Source organism: Phyllostomus hastatus, unplaced genomic scaffold (assembly GCF_019186645.2).
Source record: "Phyllostomus hastatus isolate PE091 unplaced genomic scaffold, TTU_PhHast_1.1 phas_contig_150, whole genome shotgun sequence".
NCBI classification, from domain to species: Eukaryota; Metazoa; Chordata; class Mammalia; order Chiroptera; family Phyllostomidae; genus Phyllostomus; species Phyllostomus hastatus.
Window position 1 is genome coordinate 40071355 of NW_025333611.1, and position 19200 is coordinate 40090554.

The window sequence follows — 19200 nt, forward strand, 5'->3', positions numbered from 1 at the left end:
TCACCTATGGCTACTGAATGCTCTTGGAGCTCTGGCCCAGTGGCTCTCCCCTGTCTTTTCCTGCCGCAATATGCTAGAGGGATGTGTACTGATTCCCAGCAGCAACAGTGCTGCCCATGGCAGTGACTGCCAGCCTAGTGGCTGTGGGGTGAGGGCTGGAGAGGTGAGGTTTTATTTATGGGCTCTCTAAATTGTGTAACTGCACAGAGCAAAGAACTGAAGAATTCCCAAAAGCTCTTTATCAAGAGATCCAACTTCTCCAGTCTGCTCATGGGAACCTGGCGCAAATACTCTTTTTTCTTGGTTGGGAAAAAATTTAGTTATAAATAAATAAATACATGGCAACTCTAAAAAGTCCCATGAAATAATTATCAGGTACTGAGAATGAACTGCAATACTGGAGAAAGGAGGGAGCCCTACCTTAAGTGCCGGTTCAGTTCTTCCACATAATTTTTTTGATCAAGGACATCAGTAATTCTTTCATGCCTTTAAAAAAGAGCATAAAAAGAAGTTCTTTTCACTAAGAATTAACACTTTGTAACTTACCCCCAACCTTCCAATCACCCTGTAGGAGTACAAATGTCATCAGGAAACCAAGAGAAAAGAACTTAGGAAAGTCTGCAGGGCCCTGAGAGAAGAGACAGCAAGGCTGGTGGGCAGAAGTGGAAACAACTGGCCTGGAGAGCAGGTGCCCTGTGCAACCGGCTGGCTGCTGGCGAAAAGGAAAGCTGTGGCATGCAAGGTGGGGACCCCAACCGCCATGTGCAAGTGGCTCCTGGGGCAGATGAAGATGCCCTTGCTATACTGAAGGAGGGAGGCTGGCTAAGAAAAGGAGACCAACATGTGGAAACACAAAGCTGATCAGTCTGCATTAAAAAAAAGACTTGAACATTTTAAAGTTAGCCAGCCCCAGTTCTTTATATACACACGTGCACATGCACATAAATAGGACGTTACACCCAGGTTCACGCCACGGCACTGTACTTGTTTCTCAGTGAGGTCACTTTTCCCTTTTACCTGTTCTGCCCTTTACCTCACTCTTCCAGGTAACCCACATGCAGCCTGTTGAGCATCCTACGTGCATATAACCATCATATCTATTTATCTACCTTGTATGTATGTGTACCATGCAATTAAAACATAAAACAAATAGCAGGGGCTTTTTGAGTTTGCTAAAAAAATGGCATATACAGGTATATATTGCCAGTATCATACTTTTCTCACTTAGTAATACCTTGTGGAAATCCCTCTACATCAACTATACCAATAGCCAAATCTATTCTGTATTTACTTATTTATTTTTGGATTTTTTTTTTGAGAGGGAGAGGAAGAAAGAAAGGGAGAGAAACATCAGTGTAAGAGAGAAGCATCAATCGGTTGGCTTCTGCATGTGCCCACACTGGGGGCCAAACCTGCAACCCAGGCACGTGCCCTGACTGGGAATCAAACCAGAGACCTTTCAGTTTGCGGGACAATGCCCAACCTACTGAGCCACACTGGTCAGGGCAAATCTGTTCTGTTTTTAGGTCTTCATGATATATCAGAGTGGAATATTATGGATGTTCTGTAATTCATTCAATTATTCCCTTACTAAAGGATAATCCATTTATTTCCTGTTCTTTTTATATAAAGAACATATTTTGTTTAAGCTTAAAGGAGAGTACGTGAAGCATTAACAAGGTTCCTACTGGTCCCAAGGCGCTGAGATGGGGGCTCCTTGTCGGGAAGACGTTTGAATGACATGTGAAATGGTCCAATGCAACCCACTGGTGAGGGTTTCCAGTGCCTCTCCCTTCTGCTCTCTTCACCAGCAGCACTGTGGTCAGGTCTGCGTGCCATTCCACAAGCAAGCAGTCCATGCGTGTGGAAGCACAGCATACAAATAGGGGTATGTGTTGTTATCAGAACATAAATGGTACCAGGTTTTACACACTGTTTGCTTTCTTTCTCTTTTCTTTATTTGTTCCAGGGTAATTTTTAAAAAAATCCTGGAATGAAATCCTTCCCGCCCCGCCTCCGCCCTGGCAGTGGCAGTGGGATGGAGACGAGGGGACAGTGTGAACGGAGATATTTCACTTGTACCCTGTGTTCTGTAGAGCTTAATTCCTCACACAATGGGAAAATTAATATATCACCTCTGTTATGAAAAATAGATAGCCCTGGGTGGTATGGCTCAGTAGACAGAGCACTGGCATGTGAACCAAAGTGTCGCCGGTTTGATTCTCAGTCAGGGCCCATGCCTGGTTGTGGGCCAAGGCCCTGGCATGGGGGCACATGAGGGGCAACCACATACTGATGTTTCTCTCCCTCTCTTTCTCCCTCTTTTCCCCCCTCTCTAGAAATAAATAAAATCTTAAAATTCTTTAAAATAAAAAATAGATAAATAAAAGCTAGAATTTCAAACAAAGCTAAAACAAATGTAGCATTCTTTGCTGGAATGTCATTAAAAATGTGAACAGCATACAATGCAGTACTTACTCTTTGCCACCATCAAGATCCTGTACATCCTTAAGGTAGAGGGAAAAATCGATCACTCCAACCTAATCAAAATAATATGTACAGGTTTAAATACAGAATCACTGTCCTGCTTTCCACATAGACCTTACAGTCTTAAAATTCTGGGTATTTATATTCCTGTCTCTTTCCTACAAATATTTATTTAGTTAGGGTAACCAGCTCTGTAGAATAGCAATCAATCAAACACAATGGCAGAGGAGTAACAGAAACTACACTAACCTCTTCCCAGGACAAATCTGGAATTACAACTAAATTGTAGAGAAAGCATCCTGAGTAACCACTGAACACTAGCTGGAGAGAAGCCTTATAACCAAGGACAGGCAGAAGAAACCACTTCACCACAATGTGACTGGTATGGAGTGCAGAGGAGGCAAGAGAGGGCTGGCCTGGCTCCAAGGGACAGAAGCTGAAGTGCCAGAGGGATATTTCAGTGGGATCGGGGGTCCCCCTGAGAAGTGTGGGGTCTAAACTACAAGCTGGACTCCTCAGCCTATAGCACCAGAGCCTGAAAGGAGCCCAGATCACATCCAGCTGTGAAAAGCAGCAGGGTTTCTGTCTTCCAGGGAGAGATGGCCAGAGATGCAGAAAGTCTCTCAAAGGGTCAATGCACAGAATTTCGTTTGGAGACACCCTGCACTCCATCAGAGGGAGGGCAGACTGGACCAGAGATGCTTAGGCAGAGTCCGAGGAAACTGAAGGAACAGCTGCCAGGATCCCTGTGCTCAGTCATCCCCCATATTACAGAGTCATCTTTCTCAGGCAGAGCACTCACCTTCAAGCAGCATCAGCCTGAGGGGAAGCAATAGCTCCAGCTGTGGAAATTACTCTGCCCCACCCTGTGGAGTTTAAGCCTGACTGCTGATCACAGCTTGATTAGATTAACAACTGATCTGTTTGAAGGCTGATTAGTTTAACATCTAAGGTGGAAAATACAAAGAAGCACCCAAAATGGAAAGACAAAGAGAAAGACTCTAAATGGAAGAACAATTCTCCAGAAGAACTAGGTGAAATGGAGGCAAGCAATTTATCAGATAGAGAGTTTAGAATGATTTAAGGATACTTAATAACATGAAAAAAGACATAGAAACCATAAAAAAGGGCCAGTCAGAAATAAAGAATCCCATATCTGAGATAAATAATACACTGGAAGGAATTTAAACAGTAGGTTAAATGAAGCAGAGGATCAAATCAGTATTTTGGGAGACAAGGCAGAAAAAAAAACACCTAGGCAGAGCAGCAAAAGGGAAAAAGCACTTAAAAAATTTAGGAGACCTGATGAAACATTTTGGACAACATGAAGCGTAACAATATCTGCATTATGGGAATACCAGAAAGAGAAGAGAATGAGCAAGGGATCAAGAACCTATTTGAAGAAATAATGACTGAAAACTTCCCTAATTTGGTGAAGGAAAAAAGTCACACAAATCCAGGAAGCTCAGAGTCCCACACAAGTTGGGCCCAAAGAGGCATACACCAAGACACATCATAATTAAAATGACAAGGCTTAAAGATAAGGCGAGAATCTTAGAACCCCCAAGAGAAAAGCAGGTAGTTACATACAAGGGAGCACAATCAGACTGTCATTTGATTACTCAAGAGAACTGTTTCAAGCCAGAAGAAAGTGGCATGAAATACTCAAGGTGATGAAAAGCAAGGGCCTACAACCAAGGCTACTTTACCCAGCAAGGCTATCATTTAAAATTGAAGGAGAAATAAGGAGCTTCTAGACCAGTAAAAGCTAAAGGAGTTTTTAGCCAAACCAGTACTGCAACAAATGTTAAAGGGCCTGTTTTAACAAGAAGGAGAAGAGACTTCTGGCCAAGATGGAGGCATAGGCAGACACACTGCACCTCCTCGCACAACCAAAAGGGCAACAATTTAAAAACAAAAAACAACCAGAACTGACAGAAATTGAACTGTATGGAAGTTTGACAACCAAGGAGTTAGAGAAGACACATTTATCCAGACCAGTAGGAGGGGCAGAGATGGGCATCCGGGCAGAGAGGACTCCTCGCAAGGCAGCGGCTAGTGGACCCAGTGAGGCAGCGGATTGTGGAGTGAGGTGCTAAAGGTTGCAGCTGGCCGGCAAGGCAGCAGCAGGAGGACCCAGCCAGGCAGTGGCTTGCGGACTGGGCGGTCCCACATTCACGTGCAGATAAACTGGGAGGAACAACTGGGGAGCTGGACAGTCTGCTCAACTAAGGGTTCTAGCGGGGAAATAAAGCCTCAAACCTCTGAGTAAAAACACCTGTGGGGTTGAGGTGGCAGCAGGAGAAACTCCCAGCCTCACAGGAAAATCCGTTGGAGAGATCCACAGGGTCCTAGAACGTACACAAACCCACCTATCGGGGAAGCAGCACCAGAAGGGCCCAATTTGCTTGTGGGTAGCGGGGGAAGTGACTGAAATCTTGCAGAAAGCAGAGAAGCGCCATTATTCCCTCTCGGACCCTCCCCCACATACAGTGTCACATGGGTTGCCCTGCCATGGTGAACATCTAAGGCTCCACCCCTTATACGTAATAGGCGTACTGAGACAAAAAGGCCCAAATGAAAGAACAGATCAAAGCTCCAGAAAAAATATAACTAAGCGATGAAGAGATAGCCAACCTATCAGATGCACAGTTCAAAACCCTGGTAATCAGGATGCTCACAGAATTGGTTGAATTTGGTTGCAAATTAGATGAAAAAATGAAGGCTACACTAAGTGAAATGAAGGAAAATGTACAGGGAACCAACAGTGATGGGAAGGAAACTAGGACTCAAATCAACAGTGTAGACTAGAAGGAAGGAAGAAACATCCAACCAGAAAAGAATGAAGAAATAAGAATTCAAAAAAATGAGGAGAGACTTAGGGACCTCCAGGACATCTTTAAACATTCCAACATCCGAATTATAGGGGTACCAGAAGGAGAAGAGGAAGAGCAACAAGTGCAAAATTATTTGAACAAAGAAGGAGAATTTCCCCATTCTGGCAAAGGAAATAGACTTCCAGGAAGTCTAGGAAGCTCAGAGAGTCCCAAAGAAGTTGGACCCCAGGAGAAACACACCAAGGCAGGTCATAATTACATTACCCAAGATTAAAATTAAGGAGAGAATCCTAGAAGGAGCAAGAGATAAGGAGAGAGTTACCTACAAAGGAGTTCCCATTAGAATGTCAGCTGATTTCTCAAAAGAGACCTTACAGGCAAGAAGGGGCTGGAAAGAAGTATTCCAAGTCATGAAAGGCAAGGACCTACATCCAAGATTGCTCTATCCAGCAAAGCTTTCATTTAGAATGGAAGGGAGATAAAGTGCTTCCCAGATAAGGTCAAGTTAAAGGAGTTCATCATTATTAAGCCCTTGTTATATGAAATGTTAAAGGGACTTATCTAAGAAAAAGAAGATAAAAAATATGAATAGTAAAAAAACAGCAAACTCACAATTAACAAGCACACCTAAAACAAAAATAAAAGCAAACTAAGCAAACAACTAGAACAGGAACAGAATCACAGAAACAGAGATCACCTGGAGGGTTAGCAACAGGGGTGGGTGGGAGAAGAAGAGAGAGGGGAAAAGATACAGAGAATAAGTACCATAGATGGTAGGTAGAAAATAGACAGGGGGAGGGTAAGAATAGTATAGGAAATGTAGAAGCCAAAGAACTTATATGTATGACCCATGGACATGAACTAAAGGGGGGGAATGTGAGTGGGAAAGAGTGTGCAGGGTGGAGGGGAGTGAAGGGGGGAAAATGGGACAACTGTAATAACATAACCAATAAAATGTATTAAAAGAAAAGATACACACAGACTAAAAGTAAAGGGTTGGAGAAAGATATTTCATGCAAATGAAAAAGAAAAAAAATCCTGGGGTAGCAGAACTTATACCCAACAAAAAAGACTTTAAAACCAAGGCTATAGTAAGAGATAAAGAAGGACACTATATAATGATAAAAAGAACATCAACAAGAGAATATAACCCCCATGTTTGGTGCGTAAATTTAGGAGAAACTAAATATGTAAAGCGAATCTTAATGGACATAAAGAGATTGTTAGAATTATAGTCATAGTTAGGGATTTTAACACACCACTAACTGCAATGGATTTATCTTCCAGACAGAAAATTAATAAGGAGACAGCAGCCTTAAATGACACCATAGATAAAATGGATTTCATTGATATTTTTAGAGCATTTCACTGCAAAGCAGAACATACGTACTTTTCAAATGCACATGGTACATTTTCTAGGACACACTGAATGTTAGGATACAAAACAAGTCTCAATAATTTAAAAGGAGTGAAATCATATCAAGGATCTTCTCTGACCACACTGCTATGAAACTAGAAATCAATCACAAGAAGAAAACTGAAAAACACATAAAGACATGGAAGGTAAATAACATGTTATTAAACAATGAATTGGTTAACAATGAGAGCAAGGAAGAAATCAAAAGATACCTTGAAACTAGTGAAAATGTGAACACAACAAGCCAAAATCTGTGGGACATTGGGAAAGTAGTACTAAGAGAGAAATTCATAGCATACAGACCCATCACAAATAAAAAACAAACAAGAAATGCTCAAATAAACAATCTAACTTCGACTTCCAGCCAAGATGGAGGCATATGTGGTCGCATTGTACCTCCTCGTGCGACCAAAACTAAGGACAACAAGAATTTACAAACAAAAAACAACCAGAACAGAGAGAAATGAACCGAATGGAAATCTGGATACCATACATCCAGACCGGTAAGGAGGGGCGGAGTCGGAGGCCTACGGAGAGGGGTCGAGGGGTACCGGCAGGAAAAATCGGTGGCTGGCAGACATGGGCACCCAGGGTGCAGCCGGCAGTTGGCGGACCCCAGAAGCACAGGGGCAGCTGATGGACCGGTGGGAGACCCTGGGAGCGGGAAGCAATGAGCAGACCCTGTGAGACACGCAAGGCAACTGGCTGTCCGCAACCACACATTCGTGCGCAAACTAAGCAAAAACAGGCAGTGACACAGACTGCGCAACCCAGGGACCCAGCGCTAGGAAACAAAGCCTAAAGGCACTGACTGAAAACACCTGTGGGAGTTGAGGCCGGGAGATTCACTCAGCCTCACAGGAGGCTCCTTGGGGAAACACACAGAGTCCAAGAAAGTACACAAGCCCACCCACCTAGGAGCCAGCACCAGAAGGACCCAATTTGTTTGTGGGAAGTGGCAAAGGGGACGGAAGTCCTAGAGAGAGCGGAGAGAGCACCATTATTCCCTCTTGGACCCCACCCCCACATACAACGTCACAACCCAGTGCCTGAGGTGCCCCACCCTGGTGAACACCTAAGGCTCCGCCCCTCATACGTAACAGGTGTGACCAGACCAAAGGAAAAAAATTAAATTAAAAAGATGGCTCAAACAGAGCTAAAAGCCCCAGAGCCAGTTTTTTTTTAAGTGACCGAGAAATAGCCAACCTATCAGATGCACAGTTCAAAGCACTGGTGATCAGGATGGTCACAGAATTGGTGGACTTTGGTCATAAATTAGATGAACAAATGCAGACTACAATAAGAGAAACAGAGGAAAATGCACAGGGAACCAAGATGGATGGAAAGGAAACTGGGACTCAAATCAATGGAGTGGACCAGAAGGAGGAAAGGAACAACCAAACAGAAAAGAATGAAGAAATAAGAATTCAAAAAAATGAGGAGAGGCTTAGGGACCTCCAAGACATCTTTAAACATTCCAACATCCGAATTATAGGGGTACCAGAAGGGGAAGAGGAAGAGCAACAAGTGGAAAACTTATTTGAACAAATACTAAAGGAGAACTTCCCCAATATGACAAGGGAAATAGACTTCCAGGAAGTCCAGGAAGCTCAGAGAGTCCCAAAGAGGTCGGACCCCAGGAGGAACACACCAAGGCACATCATAATTACATTAGCCAAGGTAAAAATGAAGGAGAGAATTTTAGAAGCAGCAAGAGATAAGGGGATAGTTACCTACAAAGGAGTTCCCATCAGAATGTCAGCTGATTTCTCAAAAGAGACATTGCAGGCAAGAAGGGGCTGGAAAGAAGTATTCCAAATCATGAAAGGCAAGGACCTACATCCAAGATTGCTCTATCCAGCAAAGCTTTCATTTAGAATGAAGGGGAGATAAAGTGCTTCTCAGATAAGGCCAAGTTAAAGGAGTTCATCATCACCAAGCCCTTGTTATATGAAATGTTAAAGGGACTTATCTAAGAAAAAGAAGATAAAAAATATGAACAGGAAAAAAAGACATCAAACTCACAGTTAGTAACAACCATACCTAAAACAAAAGCAAACTAAGCAAACAAAGAGAACAGGAGCAGAACCACAGAAATGGAGGTCACATGGAGGGTTAGCAACAGGGAAGTGGCAGGAGGAGAGAGGGGGAAAAGATATAGAGAATAAGTAGCATGGACAATAGGTAGAAAATAGACAGGGGGAGGGCAGAAAAAGTGTGGGAAATGTAGAAGCTAAAGAACTTAGGACACATGGACATGAACTAAAGGGGGGGAATGTGGGTGGGAGGGGGTGGGGAGGGGGGAGGGGAGTGAAGGGGGAAAATGGGACAACTGTAATAGCATAATCAATAAAACATATTAAAAAAAAACAATCTAACTTCACACTTAAAGGAATCTGAGAAAGAACAAAGCCCAAAGTGAGTAAAAAGAAGGAAATAATAAAGATTAGAGCAGAAATAAATGAAATAGAGTCTGAAAAACCATTCAAAAGATCAATGAATCCAAGAGCGGGTTCTTTGAAAAGATAAATGCCTTTAACCAGACTCATCTAGAAAGAAAAAGGACCCAAATAAATAAAATCAGATATGAAAGAGGAGAAATAACAACTGACACCAAAGAAATACAAAGGATTGTAAGAAAATATTATGAACAACCTATATGCCAACAAACTGGACCACCTGGATGAAATGGATAAATTCCTACAAACATACAATCTTCCAAAACTAAATCAGGAAGAACCAGAGAATCTGAATAGACAGATTGCAGCTAATGAAAGTGAAGCAGTAATCAAAAAACTCCCAACAAACAAAGCCCTTGACCAGATGGTTTCAATGTGAATTTTACCAAACATTCTGAGAAGAATTAACACCTCTCTTCTCAAACTATTTAATAAAATTCAAGAGTAGGGAAGCCTTCCACACTCATTTTAGGAGACCAGCAATTATCCTAATTCCAAAACCACAAAAGACACTACAAAGAGAAAATTATAGGCCAATATCCCTGATGGACATAGATGCTAAAATCCTCAACAAAGTAATAGCAAATGGAATACAGCAATGCATCAAAAAGATCATACATCATGATCAAGTGGGATTTACTCCAAGAATGCAAGGTTGGTGTAACATTTGCAAATCAATAAATGTGATTCATCACATAAACTAAATGAGGAATAAAAAGCACATGATCATATCAATAGATGCAGAAAAAGCTTTTGATAAAATCCAGCACTCATTTATGATAACAACTCTCAAGGGAATAGAGGGAACATACCTAAACATAACCAAAGCCACATACGACAAACCCACTGCCAACATCATACTCAACAGGCAAAAACTACAAGCATTTCCTTTAAGATCAGGAATAAGACAAGGGTGTCTACTTTCACCTCTCTTATTCCACATAGTACTGGAACTCCTAGCCACAGCAATAAGACAAGAAGAAGAAATAAAAAGCATCCAAACTGGAAAGGAAGAAGTAAAACTGTATTTGCAGGTAACATGATACTAGAGATACATAGAGATACACAGATAACCACAAAGATTCCACCAAGAAACTACTATAACTGATTAATGAATTCAGTAAAGTAGAAGGATACAAAATTAATATCCAGAAATCAGTTGCATTTTTATATGCCAATAATGAACTAACAGAAAGGGAAAGTAAGAAAACAATCCCATTCACAATTGCTACAAAAAGAATAAAATACCAGAGGGGAGGAGGAGGGGATGGTGGGGGAAAGGGTTTTCAGGAATCCCACTATAAAGGACACATGGACAAAACCAAGGGGGAGGGTGGAGGCAAGGGAGGGAGGTGGGTTTGGCCGGGGTGGGGGGGAGTGGTAGGCGGAAAGGGCAGACAACTGTAATTGAGCAACAATAAAATAATTTTTTAAAAAAGAATAAACTACCTATGAATAAACCTAACTAAAAATGTAAAAGACCTATACTTGGAAAATACAAGACACTGAAGAAAGAAATTGAAGATACAAGTAAGTAGAAGCACATACTGTGTTCATGGATTGGAAAAATTAACATCATTTAAATGTCCATACTACCCAAAGCAATGTACAGATTCAGTGCAATTCCTATCAAGATTCCAATGATGTATGTCACAGAACTAGAATATTTCAAAAATGTATATGGAACCACAATAGGCCCTGCATAGCAACAGTGATCTTGAGAAAGACCAAAGTTGGAGGAACCATGCTGTCTAATATCCAACTATACTATAAGGCCATAGTCATCAAAACAGCATGGTAGTGGCATAAAAATAGACATTTAGATCAATGGAATAGGAGAGAGAGCCCAGAAATAAACCCACACCTTTATAATCAATTGATATTTGACAGAGGAAGCAAGCACATACAATGGGTTAAAGATAGTTTATTCGATAAATAGTGTTTAGAAAATTGGGCAGATACGTGCAAAAAAGTGAAAGTAGACCACCTTTTTACACCACACACAAGAAAAAATTCAAAACAGATCAAAGACTTGAATGTTAGACCCCAAACCATAAAAATCATAGAAGATAACATAAGCAGCAAAATCTCTGACATTGCTTGTAGCAATATTTTATCATATATATCTTCCCAGGCAAGGGACAAAAAAGAAAAAAAACAAATTGGACTTCATTAAACTACATAGTTTTGTACAGCAAAGGAAATCACCAACAAAATAAAGACAACCCGCAGAGTGGGAGAACATACTTGCTGATACATCTGATAAAGGGTTAATATCCAAAGTTTATGAAGCACTTATAAAATTCAACAGCAAAAAAGTGAACAACCCAATTGAAAAATGGAAAAAGAACCTGAATAGACACTTCTCCAAAAAGGACATACAGATGGCCAATAGACATATGAAAAGATGCTCAATGTCTGTCACTAATCATCAGAGAGATGCAAATTAAAACCACGATGAGATGCCATCTCACACCTGCCAGAATAGCCATCATCAATAAATCAACAAACACCAAGTGCTGGTGAGGATGTGGAGAAAGGGGAACCCAAAAGGGTTCCAAAAGCACTGTTGGTGGGAATGCAGCCACTGTGGAAAGCTGTATGGAGATACCTCAGTAAATTAAAAATGGATCTGCCTTTTGACCCAGCAATTCCACTTTTGGGAATATATCCCAAGACACCCAAAACACCGATACAAAAGAATATATGCACCCCTATATTCCATAGCAGCATTATTTACAATCACCAAGATCTGGAAATATCCCAAGTGTCCATCAATAGATAGGTGGATAAAACAACTACAGGACATTTAGCTCTGGCTGGTGTAGCTCAGTGGATTAAGCACAAGCTGTGAACCAAAGAGTCACCGGTTCGATTCCCAGTCAGGGCATATGCCTGGGTTGTGGCTCAGGTCTTTAGTGGGGGCCACATGAGAGGCAACCACACACTGATGTTTCTCTTCCACTCTTTCTCTCTCCCTTCCCCTCTCTCTAGAAATAAATAAATAAATAAATAAATAAATAAATAAATAAATAAATAAATAAATAAATATTAAAAAACACACTATGGGATATTTAGACAATGGAATTCTACTCGGCCATAAAAATGAAAATTTTACCCTTTGAGACAGTAAGGATGGACCTAGAGAACATTATGTTAAGTGAAATAAGGCAGTCAGAGAAAAAGACAAATACCACATGATTTCACTCATATGTGGAATCTAATGAACAAACTGAACTACCAAGCAAAATGGAGACAGACTCAAAGAGAGCAGATGACAGCTAGTGGGGGGTTGGTGAGGAAGTGGAAGGACTGAGCAAAAAGGAAAAGAACTCATGGACACTACAACAGAGTGGTGATTGTGGGAGGAAGAGGTAGAAGGGGACCAAATGGTGATGGGGAAAAAATACAATAAAGATTAAGTTTTTAAAAATCGAACAAAGAAGTCAGAAAAAATAACCCCACCACCTTCTAGAAGAAAAACCTAGTAAATATCAGAAGGCAATATTTTGAATTTTTACCACCTAGTTAAGATAAGTTTTGAGTACTTAGTCAATAATCAAGTAGTTGACAACGATCAACAAAGTTCTTTGGGTACAAAGTAATAAGGAAAAGGGGGAGACCTGGACATGGGGATTAAAGTGGTGGCCTTCAATGACACTCCAGCCCCATCTGTATTCCAGGGAAATCTCTCTGCTGCTGCAGGGATCCAGGGAGGACCAGGGCCCTCACACATCCCACCGTCAAGGGCTCTGCCTGGAGACAAAGCACCTGAGAGAGAGGGACTGAGGGTTCCAGTCTGCCACCATCGCTTGAACTGCAACAACGCCATTCCCAATACATGAAGATTGGGTCCCTCAGTAGAGAAATGTTTAGAATCGTTTTACAGCAGCTCACAGAGTCTCAGGTGACCATAACAGAGGGTGGCAGACGGGTGTGTGAGGATGTGGAGGAAAATCCAGAATAAAACTGGAACACAAACGGTGACTGGTACAGTGTGAACTCCTCATGGTAACCCAGTCCTGACAAAGCCATGGCTCTGGGGGATGATTTCTGCCTCTTCCCTGTGCGCCTCCCACTCACCTCCATCCTGACCCCAACCCCAGTGGTCTTGGTGCTGGTCCAGGGGAGGGAGACAGCAGCCCCCACCAGGCCCGGACTCCTGCAGCCCGGGTGCCCCGCGAGGGCCAGGCACTCCCCGGCCTGGTGCCTCCTCGCCGGGCACAGGCCTTTGAAATTCCGAGCTGCCACGACACAAGGCCGGCCACCCTGAAGCCATCACGCTGGACACCGAGTGCAGAGACCATGCGAGGACTGAGACCAAGAAGCCGCGGCTGTTCCAGGACCCATACATGAAGCCCTCTGAGCCCAGCCCCCTGCCGCCAGCCTCCTGCGGTCACAGGAGCTTCTGGAAGCGAGTGCGGCCTCTCAGGCTCCAGCTGCGACAGATGCAACGACTGTCTACGTGCCCATTCACTGTCACAGAAACAGAACCCCAGAGGAGACTGCACTCGAAACAAAACCTATGTGGCCAGCAGTGCGCATGCACAGGAAACGTCCTTTTTCCCACCGATCCCTGCAGGTTAACTGTGGGCAGGAGAGAGGGATGGAGGGCAGAGGGGAGGAGAGCAGTTTCAATGTCACTTTTCATGCTTTTATATTAATTAATGTTTCTTCAAGAAGTATGCATTTCTTTTGAAATAAAAAATTAATAAAAATATATATTCAACTGAAAAAACAACAATAGAGAGAATGAGAAAGAATTAATACTTGAAGTAGAAATGAACGGATTAGAAAGCAAATAAAGGCTTCCTCCCAAAGCGAAGTTGACTAATATAAGCAAGAGCTACTTCCCCGAGTTCAGCGAAGTGGACTGGTCTCTGCTGAGCAGGATCAGTATCGAGCAAATGCACAAGGTTACAGAGGAGGAAGGTGAGGCTTTGAGATGCTATACAAGAATATGCTCGCATAACTAACCGACCTCAATGAAACACAAGACTTCTGGAAAAAAAAAACAACCACAAAAACTGTCCTAAGACTTAGCAAACCAATGCATTGACCAAGGGCTATGAAAAAAAGAACTAGGACCAAAAAAGGCATAGCGCTGAAGTTGTCACACCAGCAAGTTCTAACAAACCTTCAAAGAAAAAATAATTCCTGCTCCAATAAGCTGCTGTAGAAAACCAGGAAAGTGTATTACCCCACTTATTTTAAGAGATGAATACAATCCTGACATTGAAAAGTGACAAAGACGGTACAGAACAGACTTGGAACAGGGTCACTAGTCAGTGGAAACGAAAATCCCAAACACAGCAGAGGCACCTTCCATCTCCGAGCAGAGTCAGAGAGTGATGCCTGGTGGCGAGCAGGGTCTGGTTTAGCAAGCAGGCGTAATTCCACCACAGGAAACCTGCGAGTTACTTCAGTTATATTTGTGGGTTAAAAACAAATGTGACATTTCAATAGATGTCAAAGATATATCTGACAGCATCCAATGTTCGTTTTTAATAAAAGCACAACGTAAATTAGAATAAAACAGGAGTTTGTAAGCAAGCAACGGAGGACTCCGCACACATCAACGGCAAACACTCCTACTTTGAGGCGAACGATGAGAGAGGGATTGTGTTAAAGAACAGAGCAGGGGCTCAACCACATCTACTATTTAGTAAAATTCCCAATCTTTATTTTGTAATTGGGCAAAATGATATTCAGTTTCCGCCAGCAGCAGGACAGCCTGAACCACATCGGAAAAAGAAGAGTAACAGCGAGCAAGAAGTGAACCGCCAGGACACTACCCATGGCGCGGCAGCCGGGGCTGAAGGTCGGCCTGCGGCGCAGGAACGAGGCCGGGGTACTACAGAGAGTCCAGAAACACGCCTGCCTCCGAGTGCCTCGGACATCTTACTTGCTAAAGGTGGAATCTCAAATGAGTAGGAAAACAGTGCATCGCACGTGATGCTCAGAAAACCAGTTTACCACCTGGAAAGAAATCTAGACTCGCACTGCACACTGTGTCCAACCAATAACAGGCAGATTATTCACATGTTAAAAAACCTACAGTTGATTTAGAAAATTAACTTTTAGACTAGAAAGGACCTTCTAAGTACAATACCTTGAAATGTATAATGGTAAAGTCCACTAAATTTGATTGTCTCAAAAAAATTTCTATTGAGAAAATGCACCATGAGAAACCAGAAAAAAATTATAATGAAAAATTTTGGCAGTTAATATCCAAATCTGTAATAAGGTAGTGGAAAAGATGTAAAACTCAGAAAAATGAGCAAAGGGTATGAATAGGGAGTCGCAGAAGCCGAACTAGCGACGGCAAACAACACAGGAAAAAAGTACTTGGCCTCCCCACTCTCAACACTGTGGACCTGAGGGCAGTTTTGTCCGTCAGATTGAGAAAGACCGAGGACGCTCACTGCCACACTGTAACGCTTATACAGAGTGTGCCGACTGTGACACAATGGCCCCCACATTCACCTTGGGGATCCGAGAGCGTTTACAGCACGGCTGTCACCCAGCAGGGCAACCAGGGTCAGTAAGTGCTGGCGAGGTGGCAGCGTACCCACCACGTGGAGCATGTGCAGCCGCTGGAACCACCGAGACCCCAGCAGCAGACCTGGGAGCACCACACATTCTTCAAAGCAATTACGAAACAGTGCACTATAAATAATCATATTTTGGGATTTCCGATGTAGTTCTGGCCAAGGTGGAGGCATAGGCAGACACACTATGCCTCCTCCCACAACCAAAAGAAGGACAACAAGAATTTAAAACCAAAAACCAACCAGAACTGCCAGAAAACCGAACTGTGTGGAAGTCTAAAAACCAAGGAGTTAAAGAGGAAATACTCACCCAGACGGTAGAAGAGGCGGAGACAGGCAGCCAGGCAGAGAGGACTCGAGGTGAGGCGCTGGCTGGTGGAGTGGGCAGCCCCACATTCACGCGCAGATAAACCGGGAGGTACAACTGGGGAGTGAGACAGACCCACAACCCAGGGTCCTAGAATGGAAGTAAAACCTCAAACCTCTGACGGAAAACACCTATGGGAGGTGAGGTGGCAGTGGGAAAAACTCCCAGTCTCACAGGAGAGTCTGTTGGAGAGACCCACAGGGTCCTAGAACGTACACAAGTCCACCCACCCAGGAATCAGCACCAGAAGGGTCCAGTTTGCTTATGGGAAGTGGCGGAAGGGACTGAAATCAGGCAGAGAGAGGAGCAAGCACCACTGTTCTATCTCGGACCCTCCCTCACGTAGAGCGTCACAATGCAGCCATGTGGGTTGTCCCGCCCTGGTGAACACCTAAGGCTCCGCTCCTTACTACATAACAGGTTGCTGAGACAAAAAAGAAAAAAAAATGGCCCAAACAGGAGAACAGATCAAAGCTCCAGAAAAAATACAACTAAGCAATGAAAAGATAGCCAACCTATCAGATGCACAGTTCAAAACGCTGGTAATCAGGATGCTCACAGAATTGGCTGAGTATGGTCACAAATTAGAGGAAAAAATGAAAGCTATCATAAGTGAAATAAAGGAAAATGCATAGGGAACCAACAGTGATGGAAAAGAAACTGGGACATCAATGGTGTGGACCAGAAAGAAGAAGAAACATTCAACCAGAACAGAATGAAGAAACAAGAAGTCCAAAAAATGAAGAAGGCTTAGGAACCTCCAGGACATCTTTAAATGTTCCAACATCCGAATTATAGGGGTGCCACAAGGAGAAGAGGAAGGGCAAGAAATTGAAAACTTATTTGAATAAATAATGAAGGAGAACTTCCTCAATCTGGTAAAGGAAATAGACTTCTAGGAAGTCCAGGAAGCACAGAGAGTCCCAAAGAAGATGGACCCAAGGAGGAACACACCAAGGCATATCATAATTACATTAGCCAAGACTAAAAATAAGGAGAGGATCTTAAAAGCAGCAAGTCAAAAGGAGAGAGTTACTTACAAAGGAGTTCCCATCAGAATGTCAGCTCATTTCTCAAAAGAGACATTGTGGGCAAGAAGGGGCTGGAAAGAAGTATTCCAAGTCATGAAAGGCAAGGACCTACATTCAAGATTGCTCTATACAGCAAAGCTTTTATTTAGAATGAAGGGGAGATAAAATGCTTTCCAGATAAGGTCAAGTTAAAGGAGTTCATCATCACCAAGCCCTTATATGAAATGGTAAAGGAACTTATTTAAGAAAAAGAAGATAAAAATATGAACAGTAAAATGACAACAAACTCACAACTATCAACAACTGAACATAAAAGAAATCAAAAGCAAACTAAGCAAACAACTAGAACAGGAACAGAATCACAGAAATGGAGATCACATGGAGGGTTATCAGTGGGGGAGTGGGAAGGGGAGGGAGGGGGGAAAAGGTACAGAGAATAAGTAGCATAAATGGTAGGCAGAAAATAGACAGGGTGAGGTTAAGAATAGTATAGGAAATGGAGAAGTCAAAGAACTTATATGTATGACCCATGGACATGAACTAAGGTGGGGGACTGCTGGTGGGAGGGGGGCGTGCAGGGCAGAGGGGAATAAAGGGAGAAAAAAATGGGACAAGTGTAAAATAGCATAATCAATAAAATATATTTAAATAAATAAATAAATAAATAATCACATTTTGGTTAAAAAACGCCTCCAAACACATTCTCTAATGCGCACGTACACACTCTGCTCACTCGTGTGCTGGAAGGGTATATGCCACAACATAACACTGAATTAGTTGGCTCTGAGTCATGCGATTCTGTGTCACATTTAGTTTCATTTTAAAAATACAACTCTGTATTTAAAAAAATTTTTCAAAATGAAAAAACAACCAAAACTGTTAGAAAAAAATAAAAGCTGACCTGGGCATAGAGGGATTGGGGAAGCTATAGATTCTTCAGGTCCAAACACACGGCGGGTAGAAGGCTGGGCAGTGGCCCAACCAGATACAGATGCCCTTCTTGTCCTGAGGAGGGGTCAGAGTGTCTGTCTCCCAGGGATACTGGGAGTTTAGGTCACCTGCTCTCATTGTAAGGGCTGCCCACTCCTCTGTACCTTACCACTTTCATTTGTACCCCATTTTACCACCTGACTTCCCAAATCTCTCCTGACTCTTATGTCCCCAATCCTCATCCAACCTGTTGGGACTTCTAGACATGTCTGTTCAATGTTTTTGCTGTGTCCATTCATGGCCCCTTCTAGCTCATGACCTGGATTGATCGTTCGGGAACCTTGGCCTGAACATTTCATTGTACTGCTTAGAAACCTTTAAGAGCTTCTCAAAGCTCAGTGGACAACACGGAACCCTTGAGCATGGCACCAGCGGCCCAACATCTGAGTCTAGCCTTCACCTCACCTTCCTCATGGAGCTTCCTATGTTCTGGCCACCAACTGCTTCCTGTCCCCAAACACGCCACACTCTCTGTGTGCCTCTGTCCAGGCTCTCTCTTCACCCTTCCCCAGCTGCTTCCCCTGCTGTCCCTGTCTGGGCTTTGGCACTGTCTACAGATCCTGGGTAAAATCTCTGGCCTAGAGAAGTCATTCCACCTGGAGCCGAGTCCCCACTTTACCTGAGAATCCAAGTCTTCTCCTTTTAAGCAAAGATTGGCATCAAGAACATTGAGTCCTACCAGGAGACCGACGATCACCATCCCCTCTTCTTCCATCATTAAGGCCTCTGGCTCATAGAACTCACTGCAAGAGATGAGTGGCCACGGGGCAGCTCAGACATGCCCTCACCAGCTGCTTCTCCCCACTGTGCCCATCTGGCCACCTCTTGGATTGTGGCCTGGCTGCCAGAAGCTCCCTTCAGTGAATTTCCTTCCGCCTTTCATTTCCCTCTCCTGCTACAAGTGCTGCTGTTTCTTCTCTGGCCTCTCCTCTCTTCCTGTGGCTCAGAGAGGGCTCCTCCCACCTCCGGTCTATGGTGAACTCTGCCACTGGAACCTCAGACCCCAGCCCTTCTCATCTCACCTTGGCTCCTGCACTCCTGACCCTCACTCTGCCCTTCCT

General features: G+C 43.1%; 1 protein-coding gene across 3 annotated transcripts in view; it reads right to left on the reverse strand.

Annotated features, from left to right (window-relative positions):
• RUFY1 (RUN and FYVE domain containing 1) overlaps positions 1-19200 on the reverse strand; it is a 58590-nt gene that overhangs the window by 23286 nt on the left and 16104 nt on the right. For all 3 annotated transcript variants that reach the window (XM_045822302.1, XM_045822295.1, XM_045822309.1), the window contains 3 exons: positions 18759-18882; positions 2479-2540; positions 421-486 (listed from right to left, as the gene is read on the reverse strand). In XM_045822302.1, the coding sequence (XP_045678258.1) occupies positions 421-486; positions 2479-2540; positions 18759-18882 (252 nt within the window). The remainder of the gene's footprint in view (positions 1-420; positions 487-2478; positions 2541-18758; positions 18883-19200) is intronic.